Source organism: Centruroides vittatus, unplaced genomic scaffold, assembly GCF_030686945.1.
Source record: "Centruroides vittatus isolate TY-2023 unplaced genomic scaffold, ASM3068694v2 contig_14, whole genome shotgun sequence".
Taxonomy (NCBI): domain Eukaryota; kingdom Metazoa; phylum Arthropoda; class Arachnida; order Scorpiones; family Buthidae; genus Centruroides; species Centruroides vittatus.
Window position 1 is genome coordinate 176722 of NW_027120879.1, and position 22400 is coordinate 199121.

The 22400-nt window shown below is 31.4% G+C and overlaps 1 protein-coding gene and 1 long non-coding RNA gene across 3 annotated transcripts in view; both read right to left on the reverse strand.

The window, feature by feature from the left end:
• LOC136968125 (uncharacterized) overlaps positions 1–10822 on the reverse strand; it is an 82294-nt gene extending 71472 nt beyond the window's left edge. Inside the window, exons 1-2 of one of the 2 annotated variants that reach the window (XM_067262084.1) lie at positions 10572–10818; positions 9555–9571 (exon numbers count right to left, since the gene is read on the reverse strand). In XM_067262084.1, the coding sequence (XP_067118185.1) occupies positions 9555–9571; positions 10572–10771 (217 nt within the window). In that variant the 5' untranslated portion in view covers positions 10772–10818. Of the gene's footprint in view, positions 1–8480; positions 9572–10571 lie in introns of those variants that run through there. The other variant, XM_067262083.1, reaches the window with a different exon arrangement.
• On the reverse strand, positions 771–1926 carry LOC136968124 (uncharacterized). The gene is made up of 3 exons (XR_010879609.1): positions 1892–1926; positions 1046–1136; positions 771–973 (listed from the first exon to the last, which is right to left on the reverse strand). It is a non-coding gene; the product is annotated as an uncharacterized lncRNA (long non-coding RNA).
• Positions 10823–22400: the final 11578 nt, after the last annotated feature.

Genomic DNA, 22400 nt, shown 5'->3' on the forward strand with positions numbered 1-22400 from the left:
TTCCAATATAAGTATTTGTCTGCGATATTTAAAGGCAACAGTATTTTAATACTCGTGTGAGGGCTTGTAGGGTTAATGCTGAAATAAAGTTGGATAAAGATGGCAAAATTGAGTAATTTCAAAAATTAATTAATATTGTTTAACGCAATTGTACGTTCCTCTCTTCTCTACACTTCCGAAAGTATAGGTTTTTAGGCAGAAATTTTAAATGTAGTTTTACCTACTTTTGTTAAAAAATTGTATGGGCTCCCAAGATGTACTCCTGCATAGTTCGTGCGTATAAAGCCTTGCACGTTCTTGAACAGATGTGATACTTGAGTTTTAAAACATTCTGCACGTCATTATTTGTAGTATCAACAAGTTGTTACACCCACGTATTCCTGCTGGTGATTTACTACAATGAGTTATGCGCTCGCCTGCCAACATTTGCTCATTTATTAAGACCTTAAATAAAATAAAGTAATCACTACGACATTACTCTATGTTACCAAACGATGAAACACGATCGATTTTTCAAAATGTTTTTCTGTTCTGGCTTTATTCTCTGACCACCTCCAATTAATCCCGAGGCTACTACCGGCCACATCAAGGGTAGTTGCGCCAACTTTAATATTCACTACACTAAAATATATTTTAATAACATCGTAATTTATATTCACTATTACAAATTTTATATTTTTTGTTGAAATAATTTGGTTCGTTTAGAATTATGTTATACGCGTGAAATGAGTGGAAATGTGTTCAGAAAGAGTTAAAAAATACAAACATAATTTTTTTTATTCATTATAATTTGTTTATTGAACAATTCATTTCTTCTTTTATTTTCTTTATCATTTTACCATTCACAAGCATTTACATGAGTCATTTATGCAGTTTCCTTTTTTGTTTTCAAATTTACGACAATACCTGAGACAAACGATAAGTTGACAGTTTACCCTTTTAAATCCGACTATCTTACCACCACAGAAAATAGCTTAAAACGAAAAACGGCACATAAATATTTTGTTTCAAATACATTTGGAATTAATAATTTATTTCAACTTACATTCGTGTATTGTCAAGAATAGCAGAATTAAAAGAATTCCACGCAAGTGCATCATGTTGTCACTTAAACGAATGCTGTTAATCTACAATAACTATTAAAATAAATAAAAAATATGAAATTAATTATAATATTTGATTTATATACCTTTATAAATCAAATAATAAATTAAATTATATAAATTAATTAAATTAAAATTCGGTTAATGTTACCTATGGTTCCAAGATGGCGGCTCGTCTCTGATTCCTGCAAATAGAAGAAGGAAAACAGGGGGGACGCAGGTTCTAACCTAACCTAACCTATTCTAATAAATTACCACAATTATTACCGACAAAATTATTAGAATAACTTAGGTTGTTAGGTTAGGTTAGAACGTGCGTCCCCACTGTTTCCTTGCTAGAATCAGACGAGCCGCCATCTTGGAACCATAGGTAATATTAAGCTAAAATTCTAAAGAAGATTTAACTGCATTGTGACAAAGATGAATATCGTGTATCAAAAATGGGAATTACTCGATGAAAGTTTTAATTGTTAAGTGATTTTCTTAACATCGTAGTTCAAAAATTTTTGCAAATGTTATCAAACCTGCAATTCTATTCATTTGTTCAACAGAAACAAATGAATAGAAGGAAACTCTTGTAAGGAAACTCTTTTGTATTAGAATAATTTCAACCTAATCAACATAATAAAACTCCAAATGAAATAAATGATTAAAGATTGTAAACAGGCATTATGATGACGGCACAATGCACAATTGCTCGTTTAATTTACTTATTTATCAGCAGAATGATAACTTCTGTAAAATTGCAATGAATTAAAATCAATTTAAATCAGAACATCTATACTCACGTTTTATTATAAATCAGGTTATACTGTACTTAAATATTATAAGACGAATATGAAATTTCGTGCACGAAGCAGGTATATATAGAATGTAATGACGATATCAACCAATAGAAACTATCATTAAATTTATGTTTATTAATAAATATTTAATGCCATTAGAATGATTTTATTATTATATTTAGACATAAAACGAATTATGAGTAGGAAATAAAACATAAAAATAGATCAAGAATAAACAGTAGCACTCATAAAATATAGAAAATAAATAATTTTATATATAAAAATATACAAAAGTAACTTTTAACTTGCAATTTTAATTACATTTATCGAAATTAAAAATATTCGGCATTAATCTCTGCTGCCAATTCAAAAGTGAGGAAAATTACGAACTCTGAGATGATGATAAACTAATTTTCACTCGAAATTCGATAAATAGTTTTTACACAACGCTTGATTATTTCACAAGGAAAACGCTATATTCTCTTAGAGATTTTAATGAGTTTTCCTCAACTATATATTTATTAAATGATTATGTTTTAGGTACAGAAAGTGCTCATTATTTTTATTCTTGTTGATATATATCGAGTTTGTAACTTAGTTTTTGTAGATGCAATATCAAAAATTATGTACTGTTCACATGAAACAAAGTACAAAAATTTCGTATTCTGTTTCATACAACAATAAATTTAATTTAATTTAATTAATTATTTACCATTGGTGTAAATTTTCACAAAATATTAAATTTTAATAATGTTGTTTATATTAATATATTAATTTTATAATTTAACAGTATGTGGAAGTATTACGTAGAGGTAAAGAAAGAATAAAAATTGTTTATTGTTTGAAACTTACTAGAGTAACGTCGCAAAATTTCTACTAACATCTGCAGGATTTTATTGCGCATAATTACTGTTTGGTTTTATGACTCTTATCGTTTTTGTCCTGTAATTAAATTTTATTACAGAAATGTTTAATCTACAGTTAATACTTTTACTTTGTTTCCAATAATCAACAATTAATTTCAACTTAGAGAATAGATATCGGCGTTAACTTGTAATTATAAAATATTCAATCAATCAATCTTACAGGTGTTATTACAAAGGGGGTTAAAGAACATTGTTATTTTAAGTTTCATACATGAACAAAGAAATTACATAATTTATACAAAGTTAGCATGGAAAAGTTTAACTATCCCCGAATAAAATTAAGTAACAAATATCAGTGTGTGCTCGAGAGAATATGTCGAAAATGCGATCGATCTATCAATTTTCGAAAAGTGATATCTTACATTTAGATTAAAAATCGGGGGAATTCCACAACAGTATTAGTTCAGTGATATAAATCATCTTGCTTCCGAAACAACCATGAACTAGACCAGTGATCGGCAAACAACGGCCGCCACAGATTTTAAAACAGTAGTATAGAAATTTTCAATTTCAATGTCTTAAAAAAACTCATTTAAGGGCGTGTTCCATTTTTGCATATGGAAAAATTTCCATAGAAATTTGGATACTTTTTACTTATTCAAAGTATAGTATAGTTGTGAGAATTTCTATATAAATTGATTTAAATTTGTAATTTTTTCCATCTAACACAAACCACAGAGAGACACGTGCGGTCTACAGTGTTTACAACTGTTTGACCTAGAGAACAGCTGTTAGTCGATATGCGCGGGACGTTAACATGAACCTCTGAGGGGAAGTCGGGGTTCTAGCAGGGAGTGTACTAGTTACCGCAAATATTCAAATATATCACAAAATTGTCGCTCATTTGTACTATTTATATAAGAAGGGATCGTTTTTCCGGTCCCCTCCTATATAAAAACTTCTATTCGGTATAAAATTACGAAATAAATATGCATAAAATTATTATAATATGTACTTCTTGCTTTTATATTTAAATTTACAAAATAGTAACAAGATTTTTCAAAAAAATTCAATTTACCGCTTACGAGTTTATATTAACGATAAAAAAGGCGCTAATACTTGTTTATATGACCACATCAAAAAACATTAGTCTGTTCAGGAATGTAAGCAAAGCTGGAACACATTCCCTTGAATGGGTTGAATGAAAAGATGACAGAAAGGCCGACACATTCCAACTTCATAAGTTTCGAATGTTAGTGTCATAGTGGTAAATTTATTAAAAAGTATTATTGTTGTTGGTGTTTGGTAGTTTGATTGTGGATATTCGTAAAATATTTCAACCCCATAATGTCGACTAAAACACGTAATATTGATTCAGAGTGTGGTGTTTCAAAGATGAATGGGAAAGTGTACTGGAAGTACTTTTTGACATTCACAACTGTGACGTGAAATGCTGTATTCTTTGAAGACTGCTGAGGTTTTATTGCAGAAAAGATCTCTGTCTCTTGTCTGCAACGAAACGCCAGTAATCTTCAAAGAATACAACATTTCCCGCCCCTTCATTTCTAAGTATAAAAATTATAATCACGAAGCAATATCCGAATACGAAAGAAAACGAAATTATCGGTTCAGCAAATTTTTTAAAAGAAAATAAATAGTTCTTAGGAAGTAACTACACGTGCAGGTGCGTACAATATTGCTAAAAGTAATAAAGTTCTCGCTAATGGGGACTTTGTTAAACACTGTATGCCTTAAGTTTGTGACGTTTTATGTCCTGACAAGAACAGGATTTTTTGACTTTAAGCTTATCTCGAAAATCCGTGACTTCTAAAATCGAAGCCATAAATAAAAATCTGACATCACAGTTGGAGTCAAAGATTGGTCAATTTAAATTCTGCTCCGTTATTATGGATGAAAGCACTGATATAAATGAGACTGCTCAGCTAGTATTATTTATAAGAAGTGTTGACTAAAACTTTTTTATTACTGAGGAATTGGCATGCAAAGAGAACAACAAGAGAGGCTGATATTTTTCATGAATTTCTGGAAGGACTTTAACTTTGAAAGTACTCATAACCAATACATGTAATATGACCGATGAAGAACAAATTATGAAAGGAAAAAATTCGGATTTGTTGGGATCTTTAGTCAAAAATACAACGGGAATAATGTTGTCTTTCTAACTGCATTATACATCAAGATGCCCTGTGTAAATCTGCCTTGAATACGGAACTTGTGCTTGCGTGAAGCTTGTAAATACTATCTAATCTCGTGGGCTTACAGACAATTTCGAGATTCTCTTGAGTCCATGCAATTTGAATATTCTGATGTGCTGTGTTACATGAATGTAATGTGGCTTAGTGCAGGACACGTCTTCGAGCGAGTTTGGCAGCCGAAAGACGAGAGCTTGTCATTCTTTTATGATAAACAGTAGTCTGTGGAGTGTGAAGTGTTGGAAAATACAGCATGGCTTACAGACTGCATTTTTCACAGATTACACTATCTGTATCAGATCAACAAGTTGAATGTCAAAATGCAAGGAAAAAATCAATTTATCGATGCTATCTGCGATATGTAAGAGGTTTTAAACTACAATTTGCTTTGTTTGCTAATCAGCTAGCTAAGAACGACTTGTCTCACTATTTGAGATTCAATTTAATATTCCTAGTAAATAAAGACGAACTTCAGAAGTGCGAAGATGGCCTGATAAAAATTTATCTTGAGTATGAACGAAGATTTCAAGACTTCAGTGCCATTGAAAGCGACTTGGATATTTTCAGCATGCTTTTTAATGTGGATTTTGAAGTAGTGAGACCGGACTTGCAGCTTGAGTTAATTGAATTGCAATCTAACAATCACCTGAAGAATTTGTCTCTCAATGTCCCGAAAGTAGAGTTCTACAAACCTTTGTCAAAATCAAGTTTCCCAAATCAGATACCTCACGCTCGGAAAGTTAGTGCAATAATCACTTCATCCTATATACTTAACAGGTGTTTTCTGCAGTTCGAAAGAGTTGTATTACAAGCAGACAGTCAGATAAGCATTTAATTTCACTTTTCAGAATCACTACGTCACATATTGAAGCAGATTATGAGAAACTTTCAGAAATGCAGTAACAGCTTGATTCGTAGCATTAATATTAAAAAATTTTCAAAATACACTATTTTTGAGCCTTTATTGCGTTTTATGATAAATTATATTAGCCCGCCTAAATTTTTTCTTTTGTTTTTTTGGCCAACTCCTAAAATACTTCGCCTATGACTGAATTAGACTATGGACTACGTTTATGATGGTTCTCTCTCGCGAAATTCTCACTTTATGACGTGAGAAATGGCTACACTCGAAATCATTTGTAATTTTTTCACCATTCCAATTAGAGTAGAGCCCCTATAACACGGGTTCATATAACACGGATTCGTATAACACGGCGAAAAAATTGCGATTATGTTCGTATAACACACTAAAACAAGCTCGTATTACACGGTAAAATGTCATCGCCGACTCGTGTCGCGACAGGATTGGTCGAATCTGGACCAATAGCGGATATTGTACAAATCGTTGAGTTTAAACAAGCCCTTGACCTACTGAAAAACATTTATTATTCAACGGCCATAAAAATTATATTTATATTAATGATGTCTCCAATGTTTAGCGAGATTTTCGCAGAAAAATAACTTATCAGGAAACACGCGCCCGCCGTTCGATAAGCTGCTCCGCGACGAAAACAAGCTTAATCAATGGCGTCGTCGAACGGTTCACACTCGGTAAGTAATCCTACAATTTTTTGTTTATAGCATAGTTTATATGAATTATTCCCAAAAAATTATACATGTTTTGGAAATATTGAGTCAAATTAGATTAGAATCGGTTAATTATATGGAAGAAAACCTTTCAAACAGTCGTATTCCCTAACTGCACACGTGCCCGGCTGTAATTGGCTCTGTATTTAAGTGACTCGTACAACACGGAATTCGTGTGACACGGAACGTATCTACCGTGTTATAGGGGTTCTACTGTGCATTTCTGTTTCTTTTTACACGCGAGATGGCACTATGGGTGAGGTGAAAAAACAACACGTGCATATAATGAAAATATCGTAGGCTGTCCGTTATTTCTCAAACGGGCTTTTGTTGTTTCAAACGTTGTTTCAAATATGTTTTTATCGCGTTTATAAATATTTTATGCGCTTAGAAATGACTTATCTAAGTAATTATCTTTGCCATGTGACTGAATTTGTAAAAGAAAACAAATAGAATTTGTAATTTAGTACTTTTCAAATTGGCAAGATGTAAATAGCAGGTTTATAACCGTTCGTGTTTATGACCGTTATACAAACAACAAATACCATAATACGAAATAAAAACACTCTGCAAAAAATAAAGACCGAGATCTATTTTGAAGTGTATTTAGATGAATTACGATTCTACAACGTGGCTTTTGAAAACTTTACTTGTATGAAAATGGAAAAGCAATAACAGAAGTTTTATTACGGTGATTTTTATCGGCAAATTTTGTAATTAACTTAAATTGTTGTTGTCTTTTTTAAATTAGAATCGACACAGGAAAGAATAAAAATTGTTTATTGTTTGAAACTTATTAGAGTAACGTCGTAAAATTTCTACTAACATCTGGAGGATTTTAATGCTCATCATGACTCTTTAGTTTTATGACTCTTATCGTGTGTGTTTTGTAATGAAATTTTATTACAGAAATATTTAATATACAATTAATAGTTTTACTTTATTTTCAATAATTAACGATTAAATTTAACTTTAACAATAGGTATTTGTAAACTTGTAATTATAAAATATTTTACAACGAGCTGCGTAACTTTCTCGAGTTGTGAAAAAACTAATACACCAAGCAAAGAATTAAACTGCTATGAATTTTTTTAAAATTAAGTTCAATATTATTAACCTCCTCGGTTCTCACATCTGGAAACATTTTTTATTCAGATAAGCTCCCATATTTACTGAGCAATTTTTTACTCTATTTGCTCTGTGGGCATAAAATTTCCTTTGTGGGATTCGTTTCCACGGTCCCAGAGCAGCATGATGACACCTTAACCACTCGAACCCTGCTCTACAAATTGACTTATTTCACTTAAAAAACCAAAATTATGTGAAAATAACTGTGGAATTGTTATGGGAGCAATAATATCAATAAAACCTAAACAATTATCTGATGACGATTTTGTCGTCTCATAAATGTTACTGCTATAAAGATAATGATTAAATACTATTCAAATATTAATTTTTCTTACATAATTATTTCGTTTGCCTATTTTAATCAATGAGATTATTGAACTTATGCAGTATATAAAATCGTTCCAAGGATTAATTGTAATAAATGAAAATGGATATTTTTACAAGTTTTAAGCAGTTTATCGTATAGGTAAAGTATCAAAACTACAATATCGTAATAAAATAATAAGAAAAGTAATTATTATTTTATATTTCTTGTTATATAACATGTTATTGGTAGACGGCTTGTATTGAAATAAATACGTAATACCTATTCCATGTTATGTGAAAAGATGCGCTACAAAAAAAACGAAAGTTTTTAAAATTTATTGTCATTCTATAATTTCACAAAAATTGTTTCGTTTACAAGAATTACCTCACGTATACGTATAATTATTTAAACACCCAAAATTAATATTTGTATTATGTGAAAACCACAGACGTCAGTTCACTTACAAACTTTGTTAAGTAGAAACGTCGTGTTAAAAGTAAATAAACTATCCGATATTAAGCAGTTTCAAAAGATTAAGAAAATAGGAGAAAATACACAATTGAATATTGTTTTCTCTTCTAATAGTCTTATAGATTTATCTGGGAGTTCGTATATCGAAATATATTTGGGAGTATGTTTTAAAATCTCAATTAAAGTCGATTTCATTTCCTTTTTCGGAACCTTCACTAAAAATATGTTAAAGCTGCGCTCCCGTAAATGTTTCATTTTTCGAAAAGTTACAACTCCGTTCATACCACAAATCTCTCTCTCGTATATGAAATCTTGCGAATACGTCGACTTCACACCGACTAAAACCTTTATTCCTCCAGGATTTCGATGGTTAATTGGAAGCCTAATCGCATTCAACACACAATCTTTGTTAACCCATAAATCAGCCATAAACCGAAAATTTGGTTTCATTCTTGTATTTCGTGCCAGCTCTTCATAACTCATGAAATTTAAGGCAGTTAACAAGAAATATTCAGAAGTTTTTCTCGGTTTAGCGTAAGCAGATATTATTGGTGGAAGAATCGCGACATTTTTTAGAAATTGATATTTTCTTATGGATTTAGCTTCTTTTGTCGAAATGCAAACTTTGCTAATCATGTTCAAGAGCTGTTCTATTAACTGCGGTTCCAAGATGGAGAATCTAATCAACGGCAGGAACGGTCTTATTATTTCTCCCTTCGAAACGTCTTCGCTTGTTCTTTTCAGTTTAGAAAATTTCAGCTCGACCCAGTCGAGAACCGCACGAAACAAATCAGATTCCTCTATTATAAAAAAGGCGGAGCACCTCAATAACTTGTAAATGGTACTTTCTTCACACCGTTTGAAATCGTCTGTGTGGAAAAAGTCCTTTTGGAACCAACGGAAACTTTGCCAACAACGAAACTGCAATTGTTTTTCGTCGTGTCTGAAAGCGAAATCGTGGATGCGACAAATGTTTGTGCAGAGAATCGACTTTGCAAGATAATTGAAGCACATTCTTTCCAGTAGGCTGATAAAGTAACGTTTGCCGATCAGGTACATTTCGAATCCGTGATCCGCAGAAGTAAAAATACAACCACCTTTCTCCAAAAACCTGAAACAGAAGATTTGAAAAAGATTACAAAGTCAAACATTCATACAACATTCAAAATATCGTTGTAGTTGGTGATGTCACAGTATGCGAATTGGACTTCACACCGTCGAAAACCTTTATTAATCACGATTGCTAATTGGCAGCAAAATCGCATTCATGACATCATTTGGTTCGCCAATATACAATGTAATTATTTATTAACTGTTTTGTTATTAAAAAATAAATGAATCTTATGAAAAATTACATTATTTGGATTCAATAAAGTTTTTCTTCGTTCACTACTTTTCGGTTTTATTCTAATCATTAACCTATGCAAACTATTTTAGCTAATTGAACCGATTTCAAAGAAATAGTCTTTTCAGTTATCATGCCTTTGTGGCCTTTATGATAGCTTAAATTTATCTATGTATACTAGTACATTATCAATTAACAGGACTTATTATACTGGAAACTATGGATGCAGATATTTAGTCATACTGATCAGAAATAATATTTTTTATTTAGTTCACCTGTACACATACACTTTAAGCTTGTGTTTCGAACTTGTTCGTCCCTCCTCAGCAGGCATTCAAATAGCACTTTCTACAAATTAACAGTTAAAATGTTTTTGTTACAATTGCAAATAAAATTAATGATAATATTAAAATTAAACAATGTGTATATTTTAAATTTTATTTGTAATTGTAACAAAAAACATTTTAACTGTTAATTTGTAGAAAGTGCTATTTGAATGCCTGCTGAGGAGGGACGAACAAGTTCGAAACACAAGCTAAAAGTATGTGTACAGGTAAACTAAATAAAAAATATTATTTCTGATCAGTATGACTAAATATCTGCATCCATAGTTTCCAGTATAATAAGTCCTGTTAATTGATAATGTACTAGTATACATAGATTAATTTAAAATAGTCTTTTCCTTTATACGGGTTTTTCGTGTTGTTTGGAGGTAGATTTCTACACTAAACACTAAGAAAAGTCTATATAATAAATTCGTACAAACCCGGCAAATTTAGTGAGCATTTCGAAAGTCAGAGGTAATTTCAGAATAAACTTCATTTCATTCGGACACACCATTATGAAGTTTTTCAGCAATCCCCCATTTTTTATCAAGGATGTTCGTGATACGACGACAGATTCTCCATTCTCGTTGAATATAGTCACTTCGTCAATGTTAAATCGTTGTTTGTCCACGTTTGTCATTTTATTTCGTTCCTTACAATAATATTAGTAGAAACTCGTACGAATAATAAAAAATGTTGTCCAAATCTCTCACATTTTACTCAACAATTTTGTTCCTCGACACTTGACACGCAAAATGAACACTTTTTCACCGGAAACGTTCACTTCAATCATATTTTAGTTTTTATGCAAATGAGTGAATTAAATACTTAATGCTGAGCACTTATGGAAAATATTATTAAAAATAAATATTTATTGGCTAAATTATGCTAATTACCTACTCTTTCCATCACGTGAATTTTATAAGACATTTTAACAAATCAGAAAATCTAAACTAAAAAAAACCAAATTCGTTTCCGAAACCAAATTTTATTTGAATTTCTAATTTTTGCAAAAAAATTCAATTTCTTGTATTCGCAGTGAAAGAAAATCAAGTTATAAAAGACCAAAATATAAAGTAACATTTTCTCGTGTATTCACTGAAATAATGTATTTATTGAGTTGCATGTAAACGTACTACAAAAATCAATAAAATCCAAGTGTGTATCTGAAAGTAAATATAAAAATAGCAATAAATGCAGAACGAGAGACGCTATTTTTTAAAATATATCTTCAATTTTGATTCAACTCATGTTTGTGTGTGTAAAACAGGAAACGGAACTAAGTTTCGTGGCTTTAAAGACAAGGTTCGTTTTCATTGGGAATTGATTCATAAACAATAGGAACTCTTGCAAGTTGCACCACCTCTAATAATTAATCAATAGTTAATCAGAAATGTTTAACGAGACTGAGAGTTTAAATGTGGAAAAATTGTCTGGTCGTTCAAAATTTACTTTAGGAGAAACAGAAATCAGCAATCATTGGCACAAAACATTCTGATATTTCTTACGACGTCAGTACATAATCCCCAGGTTTCAGTTATAGGAGTGTTGCAAGCAGAGACTTAGCTATCGTGGAGTAGTTGGAGCAAACTGTCCAGGAGCCCGAATCACGAAGGCGATAACTTAGAAAAACGAAAATGAAAACTTGTAAAAACATTTACAAAAAAAAAAACATTTTAGATTTAATAATTAATGAATTAACTCTTAGATTTGAATTTGTTCGACAATTACGTACACTTTTCAAGCGCTTATCGCTCTCATATCTTGTCACGTCATCTAATAATATTCTGAAAGGATCAGAATTGTTACATTCGGCATATTTGCTTAGTTTTGGACCTCAACTGCTTCGATTTAAAATGTGCTTTTATAGTCAAATAAAATTAATTACTTGTATAAACGAAGTTGCTGAACTACTTTTATTTCACGCCGCAGCCTAAAATTGGTTCTCCGACATTATTGCAGCATGGCTCATTTTTTTAACTTTACGAACGACAACAACGACAGCAAAACCAAGTTTTTCAAAACTAAAACTAATCAAAACTTATTTAAGAAGCAGCACGTCACAACACCGTCTTAGGTCTGGTTACTATATCAACTGAAAACACAATAGCTTTTCAACTTGATCTGAAGAAAGTGATTGACCGATTTGCAAACGAAAACGCGGGAAAACAATTTTTAAGATTTTTTTTATGTATTATTATTATGTATTTGTTATGAAACTAAAGTTGTTTACATTTTGTCAATACAGTTCATGTAATATGTAGTAAATATTATTAGTTAACCCTCTCCCTCTCTCGGGGTGGAAAAATTTCGAAAAATCCCTTGTTAGTGTGCATTGGTATTGCGTACTCTGTCTACGAAATTTCAACTTTCAACTTTTAACCGTAATAATAATAATAATCGCTAATAAAAGTACGAACTATTATAATGCGATTATTATTATTATTATCAACCAATTTCGATTATAAGATTTATTAAATTTAATATCTTATTGTTGAAATGTCTTAAATCTCAAACAAATTGTTACTGAGTAAGGTTTTAAATCGAAATAATTACAGTAGACCCCCTATAACACGAATTCGTATAACACCGAAAAAATTGCGATCGTGTTCGTATAACACGCTAAAAGAGGCTCGTATAACACGGTAAAACGTCATCGCCGACTCGTGTCGCAACAGGATTGGTCGAATCTGGACCAATAGCGGATATTGTACAAACCGTTGAGTTTAAACGAGCATTGGACTAACTAAAAAACATTTATTATTCAACGGCCGTAAAAATTATATTTTTATTAATTATCTCTCCAAAGTTAAGTTATTTTTCTGCGAAAAATTCACTGATCAGGCAACACGCGTCCGTCGTTGGATGAGCCGCTCCGCAAGTTTAAGCAATGGCGTCGTCGAACGGTACGCACTTGGTAAGTAATACTACAATTTTTTGTTTATAGCATAGTTTATATGGATTATTCCCATATAATTATACGTGATTTTGAAATGTCGAGTCAAATTAGTCTAGAATCGATCAATTTCATAAAAGATAACCTTTCAAACAGCCGTAGCCCCTAAACTGCACACGTGCCCGGCGGTGATTGGCTCATGTATTTAAGTGACTCATACAACACGGATTCATATAACACGGAACGTATTTACCTCTATTGTAAATATGTTTTTAAATTAAATGTTCAAAATAAGTTTTGCGAGACCTCCTCCCATGAACAAGAAAACGCACAGATTCGACTCGCTGCAAGGCGCTGAATGTGTAGCTATGTCATTGGTTGCAAGAGTTCCTGTTGTTTATGAATTATTTCCCAATAAGGACGACCCTTTTGTCTTTAGAGCCTTTGACAGTTCTGTTTGCTGTTTCAAACACACAAACATAAGTTGAGTTAAAATCGAAGATATATTTAAAACAAAAAAAAAATAGCGTCTCTCGTTCTGCATCTATTGCTATTTTTGTTTTAATTTCAGATACACACTTGGATTTTATTGATTTCTGTAGTACGTTTATATGCAACTCAATAAATACATTAACGAGAATGGAGAATCTGTCGTCGTGTCACGAACATCCTTGATACAAAATGGAGGACTGCTGAAAAACTTCTTTATAGTGTGTCCGAATAAAATGAAGTTTATTCTGAACCTCTGACATTGGAAATGCTGAATGAATTTGTGAGGTTTGTACGAATCTATTATATAGAAGTTTCGTGGTGTTTAGTGTATAAATCTACCTCGCAACAATACGAAATACCCGTATAAGGGAAAAGACTATTTTTGTATAAAAAATCGGTACAATTTTTTTAAATAGTTTGCATAGGTTAATGCGTTAATGATGGGAATAGTTCGTGTTTACTTAATGTTTTTATTAATTAAAGAATGTCGCAATGTCTTCCAGTACGGCATATTTCACTTTAAATCCAAAATTTCACATTACTTACCTTTCAAACAGCCGTAGCCCCTAAACTGCACACGTGCCCGGCGGTGATTGGCTCATGTATTTAACCGCTTCGATCAAATCTGAAATTCTATTTTTGTGTTCTTTCCAGACAAAACAATAAGACAATTCTTCCGAAAGATGATTTACGTGTCTCCGATTATCCGTGTATTGTTTCTTACGAAGTTAATACTGAAAAATAAATTGTCCTTATCAAATCTTAAGTAGTTGAATTTTGTTGTAAAATGTTACAGAATTACCGAAAACGTAACAAATGCAATGTCTATCAAACTGTGGTCCGCGAACCGTTCCAAGTCCAAAAAGTTCTTAGGAAACACGTCAGAAACGTCATGTGTTTGAGGTGAACAAAATTTTGAGGTAGTTGCGTGACAGGTTTTGTACGCCTGCCGTCCACTGTAATACTCAACGATGGAAACGAGATTAAGCAATGGCGGCCGAACGATGAAGAGTCTCTAAGTAGTCCTATTGGTTTTTGTTCATAACGTTTTATATATTGGTCACCAACAAAAAGTTCGTTTTTTGTCTTTTGGAAATGTCTATGAAATATGTTTTATAAAAAGCAAAATAGAAGAAACCGTGTAATAGAAATAATCAATAGTTTATGAAAAATAAGTATAAAATTAAATAAATAAACTTGAAATTTTTACTTACCGTATTTAGGTACAATTCTAGATCTGTGTGAGGGGGTTGGGACCTTAACAGGGCTGTAGAGCATATTAATAAGAACAAAAAAAGTCTAATAAACCATGGGTGTACGGGCGACCCTTCGCGAGATACAGGCCCCCCAAAATGACTATATGTGAACTTTTCGAGACCCTCAAAAATGGGGTAAAATTTTCACCCCTTGTAACAGAAATCGAACGCTTTCTGTTACAAGGGGTTTCTGTCCCCGCCCCTCTCACATACATCTAGAATCTTGCCAGTATTTATATATGGCTCTATAGATTTCTTATAGTCTACTAGAAAATTTATATAACTGCTTTTTTTAAAATAATTATACTGTTTATGACAGTTAGTTTAATAATGTGTTGTTCTAAATATTTATTAGAAAATTAATCTTTCTTTGTAGAAAATTCCTAAAATGGAACAAAGAATAAATTAATATGCATCTACAGAGACATCGTCAACATCTCTAGGAATCTCCTGTAATGTGTTGGAAATACCAGAAATTCTACAACATATATTTAAATATTTAAACGATCAGGACTTACAACAGTGTGGCCAAGTGTGTACTTCCTGGAAAGATGTTACCGAAGACACCTTTTTATAAGAAAATACCAATATTTCGAAAGGTAATTATGTATTTAATTTTTATACATCTAATTATTATTACACTTTTTACTGTATATACTGACAGCTTGCTTAATTTTAATTATAGCAATAGAATTAATTATATGCTTAGTTTATAAAAAATTTGAATGCAATTCCAAGATAATGGTACAAAACATACGTTACATATATTGGATTAAAAGATTATGAGAATATCGAACGTTCTATATATTTGTATGAGAATGTATGAAATGAGCGTTGAATAATGCACACAAATTTAATAATGTAGTCAAACATGCATAGGCGGTTTAGAGGGAAATATGAACTGTTTATAGTTAGTATGAACTCGTAGATTCTTCATACAGTGACCACTCGATATAGTAAATAACGTCGTTAATCTTTGCTAGTCATCATGCATATGATTAATTCCAGTGGTAAATTTTCATCAAAAGTAACTTGTAGATTACAAAATCCACAATTTTACATTAGAAAAGTTATATAAAAAACCATTTTAAACTATCTTACAAAATTTATCATGTTTGCATGCCCCAATCAGTTTTTAAATTAGGATACCACTTATTAAATTTTTACTCTGAAGCTTTATTTTTAAAATCGGTTAAATAGTTATCCACCATTCCTACCAACACATCAGACATAGTTACATCACCTTGATAACAATAACTTTCTAACAATGCTAACAATTGATTCTTCCATGTCAATTTTACACCAATAGAAATCACATAATAAAAATAACTCTGTTCCAAAAAGAAGTGTATAGGCTTCACCAGACTGCAAGGATCGATAATACACACAAAATAAATAACAGCTCACATTTAATATTAACAAAGAAATACGTGTTGAAATTGGTGTATTTATTGTCTTCATTCTATTATAACTATTCAGCAATTTGAACAACAATAAACATATTTTCGGTATGGTAAAATATATGAATGGAAAGAACTTGTCTAATTTATTTGCCATATTTTAACAGAAAATGCCAATTTCAATACTGAACTTCTTGGCAGACAACCCTGAAAAACTACGTTCTCTCCTCGTATGGTGATATGGTGATAACTTTTAGTACTTATGGTTTTGTTTGGAACCATGTATCGTTTGCCATTGGGTGGGTCCATGTTGTCACAGACACTTAACTACACCTACAGAAGATGAATTATTCGATGCACTTGTCTTCTTCCATAAAAAGAAGGACAGTAAGTATTTGTATTTTTCACAACTATCGTTTTTATGATGAACAGTATTCATGTTTACCATTTACTCAATTATAGATGAAAACGCCCAACTACCATTTAATGTTCATTTATCAGCAGAAAATGAAATCGAAATAAATATCGCAATATTTCCATCAATTCCAGGCTTCGATGTTCGTCATTTTTCATTTACAACAGAAGATATAAGACCAATTAAAATAGGAAAAATGTCGTACTTATCACAGCTAATCAACATACCAGAAGAGAATCTGAAGTGCGTCATCGGAATTAGAGATTATGAGATCGATTTCCATGACGATGGAACTGGTGCATACGGTACTTACTCGCTCGAAAGGGAGAAAAGAAGGGGCATTGCTTTCTATGGTGAGAGAGTTCGGGGACTTTCTTTATGTATCAAATGTCTAGAATGCGATTATTCTAGTGTCAAAGAAAAGTTAGAGAGAATAAAACAGTTGAAACCGAAAATAGTACAAGAGAGATGTTTCGCATTCATGTTCTGTAGGATATCGAAGAACAGTATAAGTGCAACACTGGAAACGTTCAAAACAGAATTTTCTCTCGTTACCACTGTTAATTATCTCTATTTTCCTGAATTCTTAATGTTGAATCTACCCGAAAACTACAATTTCGATTGTCTGGCAGTAGATTCTTCATTTCCAGTATTTGCAAGAATAGTTTTTATATGGTACGAATGAGAACGTAGTAATAAAATGCAATATTTTTCGTTATAATACTTTGTCGGATGGTTAAAATTTTTGTAAAACAAAGACAGTCGATTCAAAATCTCTCTTCGGAAACCATTTTTTTTTTTACGTGTTCGAGAATAAAACTTTTAGACGACCTGACCTTCCTTTATAGGCTACTGGACCGTATAGTCTTAAAAACACAAAAAACTTATCCAATTAAGAATATAAATTAAAAAAATTGGAATTGGTGGATCTTACGACGTCTTCCTTCTTTCCATCCTGTTCCATTCGTGAATTTCGGCCGTTTATATCCACCGAGAAGCAATATTTTTCGTCTCGAAGCAAATAAAATCATGTTTCAACATCGTACATTCTTTTGTATTGGGCTAAATTATGTTTTAACATTGGTTCAATATTGTAGTGAAGAGTTTGTGAAGGTGTGAATACTCTTATAAAGATTTCAGCACTTATTTCAATGTCGTTTAAAAGGGCGACATTAATGCGAATTTAGTTTGAAAATAATAACAATTCACGTGTCCGAACTTAAGTAATATAAATTTACGAATTAAAACTGTAGTTATTTCATTAATCGTATGTTCTGAAGTTGTAACCTATTCTTATTTTTGTACTTGGCGTGAATACCATTTCAATAACCTAAGTGAAATTAATATTAAATATATTTTAGTTAATTAGTAAGTTATAATAATAAATCAGAGGCAAAATAAATAGTGTCATGTACAAGTTTAGATTCTTTTGTTTAACGATTGTAATAGAAAACATTTGGAAATAAATAAATTTGATTTCTGCTATGATACGAAAAATCTTATTCTTAATTAATATTTTATAAATCTCTGAAAGAACATATTTAAATATTGTGTCTAATGATTGTGTTCCCTAATAAAGAAGCATGCGTGCATGAGCGTACAGCGTACTTATGAGCCTGATGATACTTACGTATGTATTCTGAAAGTGAAATGTGAGACTGTATATAACTAATATGATTCTAAAATTGTTGATTATGATAATTATATTAAAGCATTTTTGTCTTACGGTATAAAATATAAAAATACATAAATTACTAATATAAAAGCCGTCGTCTGTGTGTGAATTCCTTATAACTCCTGCAATTTTTGTCCAATCCAGATGAAATTTTGGTTATATTTGTCTTATGTTCTGACGGAAAGTATAGGCTACTTATTTCATAAAAATACTGGCTATAAAATAAACATTTTATCGATTTAGGATTGGTAATGGCACTATTGTTGCGACCGTAAACGTCATTAGCCACTTCACGTTCATGCTCGAGGAGGGAATTTCCTTTAGGTTGGATTTTTACATATTTTGGTAAATTTTAAACTTCGATTTAAACTTTACTAATAATGGCCGCATAGGGTCACTTCTTTAGAAAATCTTTTCATAATTACCATGTGACGTTTTATTATCCAATCGAAAGTTTCAATCTAATCAGCCTGTTATTTCGAAAGTGTTATCGCTCATCTAGTTAAAGAAATCATACAAACGTGAGTAGTAGAAAATTTTTACCTGTTTAAAATTATATTTTGTATGTTGGGAAAAAGAAAGTTAGACACTGAATTGTTAAAATTTAAATCAGCAGTTTAAATTATATCAGATAGTGAAAATTGCCTAGAAGCGATAATATTGTAATATCGTAAATGAACTAATGTAAATTTTTGTATAAAGTATACTATAAGTAATGATCTATAGTTTAATTTATATATATATATATATATATATATATACATTTATAAGGAAATACAACTGAAGAGGGACCAGCAGGTCAATAATGTATTTTGACATATATTTTGTATACATGTAAGCGGGTATAAAATGATATCTATACCAGCGGCATGCGGTGATAAATTTCAAAAGAACTGGACGTGAAAAAATCCATTTTTTATACATTATAACAATTATTATTACACCTGGAAGAAAATTCATTTATTTCACATAATATTGGGGCATTAATTTTACTTTCCGAGCTCCCCTATAAAGTCCAAGTGCAGTTTAAAAAATTTATAACTTTATTAGTATTTGTGATATAAAAAAAGATCTGTAAAAAGTATTAGGAAGCTTAATTTACCGAGTTTTGCGTAAAATTATTTAATAATGGACCACCTCTTCCCAGACTTGACACTTACATTTTTTATGGGAACATGTAAAAAAACAAAAACAATGTTTGTAACTAAACCTCGATCGATAGAATACTTGAAAGCTAAAATAACTAACGTGATTTCAAGCATTAATGTAAATTAAATGGCAAATGTTTTTAGAGAACTACAAAATTGTATTACCCTTCGTATTACTAAAGATAATGGCCATGTGGAAACAATAAAATGCAATAAAAGAATACAAAAAATATAGATTTTTTTTTATTCTACATAATTCCTCTATCACAACTACTAAAAAAGTTATAAATTTTTAAAATTTCACACGGACTTTTAGCAAATGACATAAACAGTGTCTGTAATTCATTAACAGCTGGAAAAGTATCTATACTGTTGTGAAAACCCGGACTTGACGAAAAAGTTGGGCGTGAAAAATTAAATTTTTCAGAAATATTTTAGGTAAAAAAATTTTCCCAGCGAAAAAATAATTTAATTGTCACAGGATATGATCGTACCTTTCGCTGGAGTCACTTTCATTCCCAGGGGACACATCGAATGGAATCTAACAAAAATCATTATTGGACAGAGAAATCAACATTACCAAAAATGCGCAGGAGAAGAAAGAGTAGAGGACCCCCAAATAAACGGAAGTGTCCGATGATGCCATAAAGATTTCTCACATCGAGGTTTCTGCGTCTAAACCCTAGTATTTATAAACTCACAGATTATTGTGAACTCTCTCTCGCGCGCGCGGTCAGGGACATGCAATATTAATGATAATTGCTACTTTGTAGAGATAAAATTAGCATCTAGCTAAGATCCTTATAAAGCTTATGTACAGAAATATAAAATGCTTATTGTATTGTTTAATGTTAAATTCATGGTGGAGTGCACTTCTCTTTGTTGTCTCTCAGACTCTTCGAATAAAACGAACTTAACGGCCATCGAGGTTTCTGCGTCTAATAATTGTTACTTTCACAGCATTTTAAAATGATTTAGTAAATGTCGTAATTTTAAATACGCTTAATTAAATATATAATTTAAACATTAAATTTAAAAAGATCGCCGCATCCTGTTGCTTCTATAAAAAAAAAATTAAAAAAAGATTTTCCATAGTAACAACATGGTGTTCTATTATTCAATCAAAAGTAATGATCTAATAAGCTCGTTATTCAAAATGTATTATCGCGTATCAAGTATGTTCTGACAGTCAGTACAAACCCGTTAATTCGTATAATTATTAGCAACTCTTCTTGAATATTTTGCAATCTCTAATCTTCTCAATTCTTCAGTGTCCATTTCTGGTAGAAAGTAGTTTGTCATGTTTGAAGGCAGGATTTTTATTACAGTGGAACCTCGCTTAACGAGCACCTCGCACAACGAGTATTTCGCATAGCGAGCAAAACAATTTGTAAAAATTTGCCTCGCTTAACGAGCGATATTTCGCATAACGAATAATGAGGAGAGGGAAAGTCCCGAATTGTGCGCATACGGCATGCTCCATGAGTCTGTTTAGCACTCCTGCTAGCATCTTAGCATCGCTTGTGATCATATATTTTTTCAAACTTGTGTTCACACATATTACTTATAAACATCAATAACCATAGCCCATTTATATAATAAACACGCCAAACAATATGCCAAATTCTTGGGTCATTAAATTTTATGACCGATTCCAAATTAAATTTTAGAAATGTCTGAATTAAAAATTAACTATTTATAATTATTAAATTTAATATGAGATAAAAACATAACTGCCTACCTCTGTACCTACCTATTGTATATGGATTCGGTAGATAGTTCATGTGTTACGTTAACTTATTCTGTCAATATAGTAAATTTCATAAAATTATGATAATATAAATGTATAAATGTTTCAATGGTCTTTGCTGAAAATTCTACCAAACATATCAGTGCATTTATCTGGATTTTCAAAAGTGCTGCGATCTCCAAGTGTTGAAAAGTAGATTCGGTTTCGCTGGTGAGATTTTACGATTCGTGGCGGTTGCTGTACACAATTATAGAGGCTCTACATGCATTTGTATAGAGTCTCAGATGAGTGGAGAACTAAATAGGTCAATCCTGACCCCAGCCTTCAGTACGCCTGGCACATTAGGCTTTTAAGACTGATTTGTGAATGCCGAGTTTTTTCCTATAACTCGACCGTTTTCGAATTTATCAAATAGCTGTGACATATTGCGATTAAATATTGTTAAAATATTCACTGGTGTCATTTTAACTAATAATTTTCAAGCAATCCTCCTTTGGGACAACGTTCTCCTCGTCTTAATTTCTCCACTTTCAGAAGAAATAGAAAAAAGTCCAACAAGGCATTCCACAACTAAAAAACGCAATTAATAACAATAATATATAATACATAACAATATAATAATAATAATAATAATAAGCCCATAGAAGGCGTGCTAACAACCTCGAAATAACTCGCGCTGGTGCTACAACTTCTCAAAACTATAACATGCTAAATCACGTCATCCAATACTCTTGTATTATTTGCTAATTACGTGCTAAATGAATGAATGTTTGTACTATTAGAAAACAATTGCTGTTGGGATGATTCCTGTGTAAAATGCCAAATTTAAGATAAACACATTGATTGTATTTTAACTTATAAAATCAGCGGTTTTCAACGGTTCTTACTTGTAATAAATCGGTTTGAAAATTCAAAAAAAAAACTTACTTTGATAGCGATGCTCCTCTTCACAGTGAAGTCTAATAGAGAAATTCCAATGGATGGTCCAGTGTATCTCTTCTGAATGTTGGTCATCTTAATAAAAATTAAATATTTTTCTACTTTATATCAATATAAATATCGTATGCTGTATTTATTATTATGTCAAAACAGAAATTTATATAAATGAGTGCTTTTAGAATGAACGAGAGTAAAACACTCCCTTTAATCTATAGAATTAGTGGACTTGAAAGCATTTCGAACAAGATTGAAACTTTGCAAAGTATAAAAAAATATGTATTAAACAAAACAGAAGTTT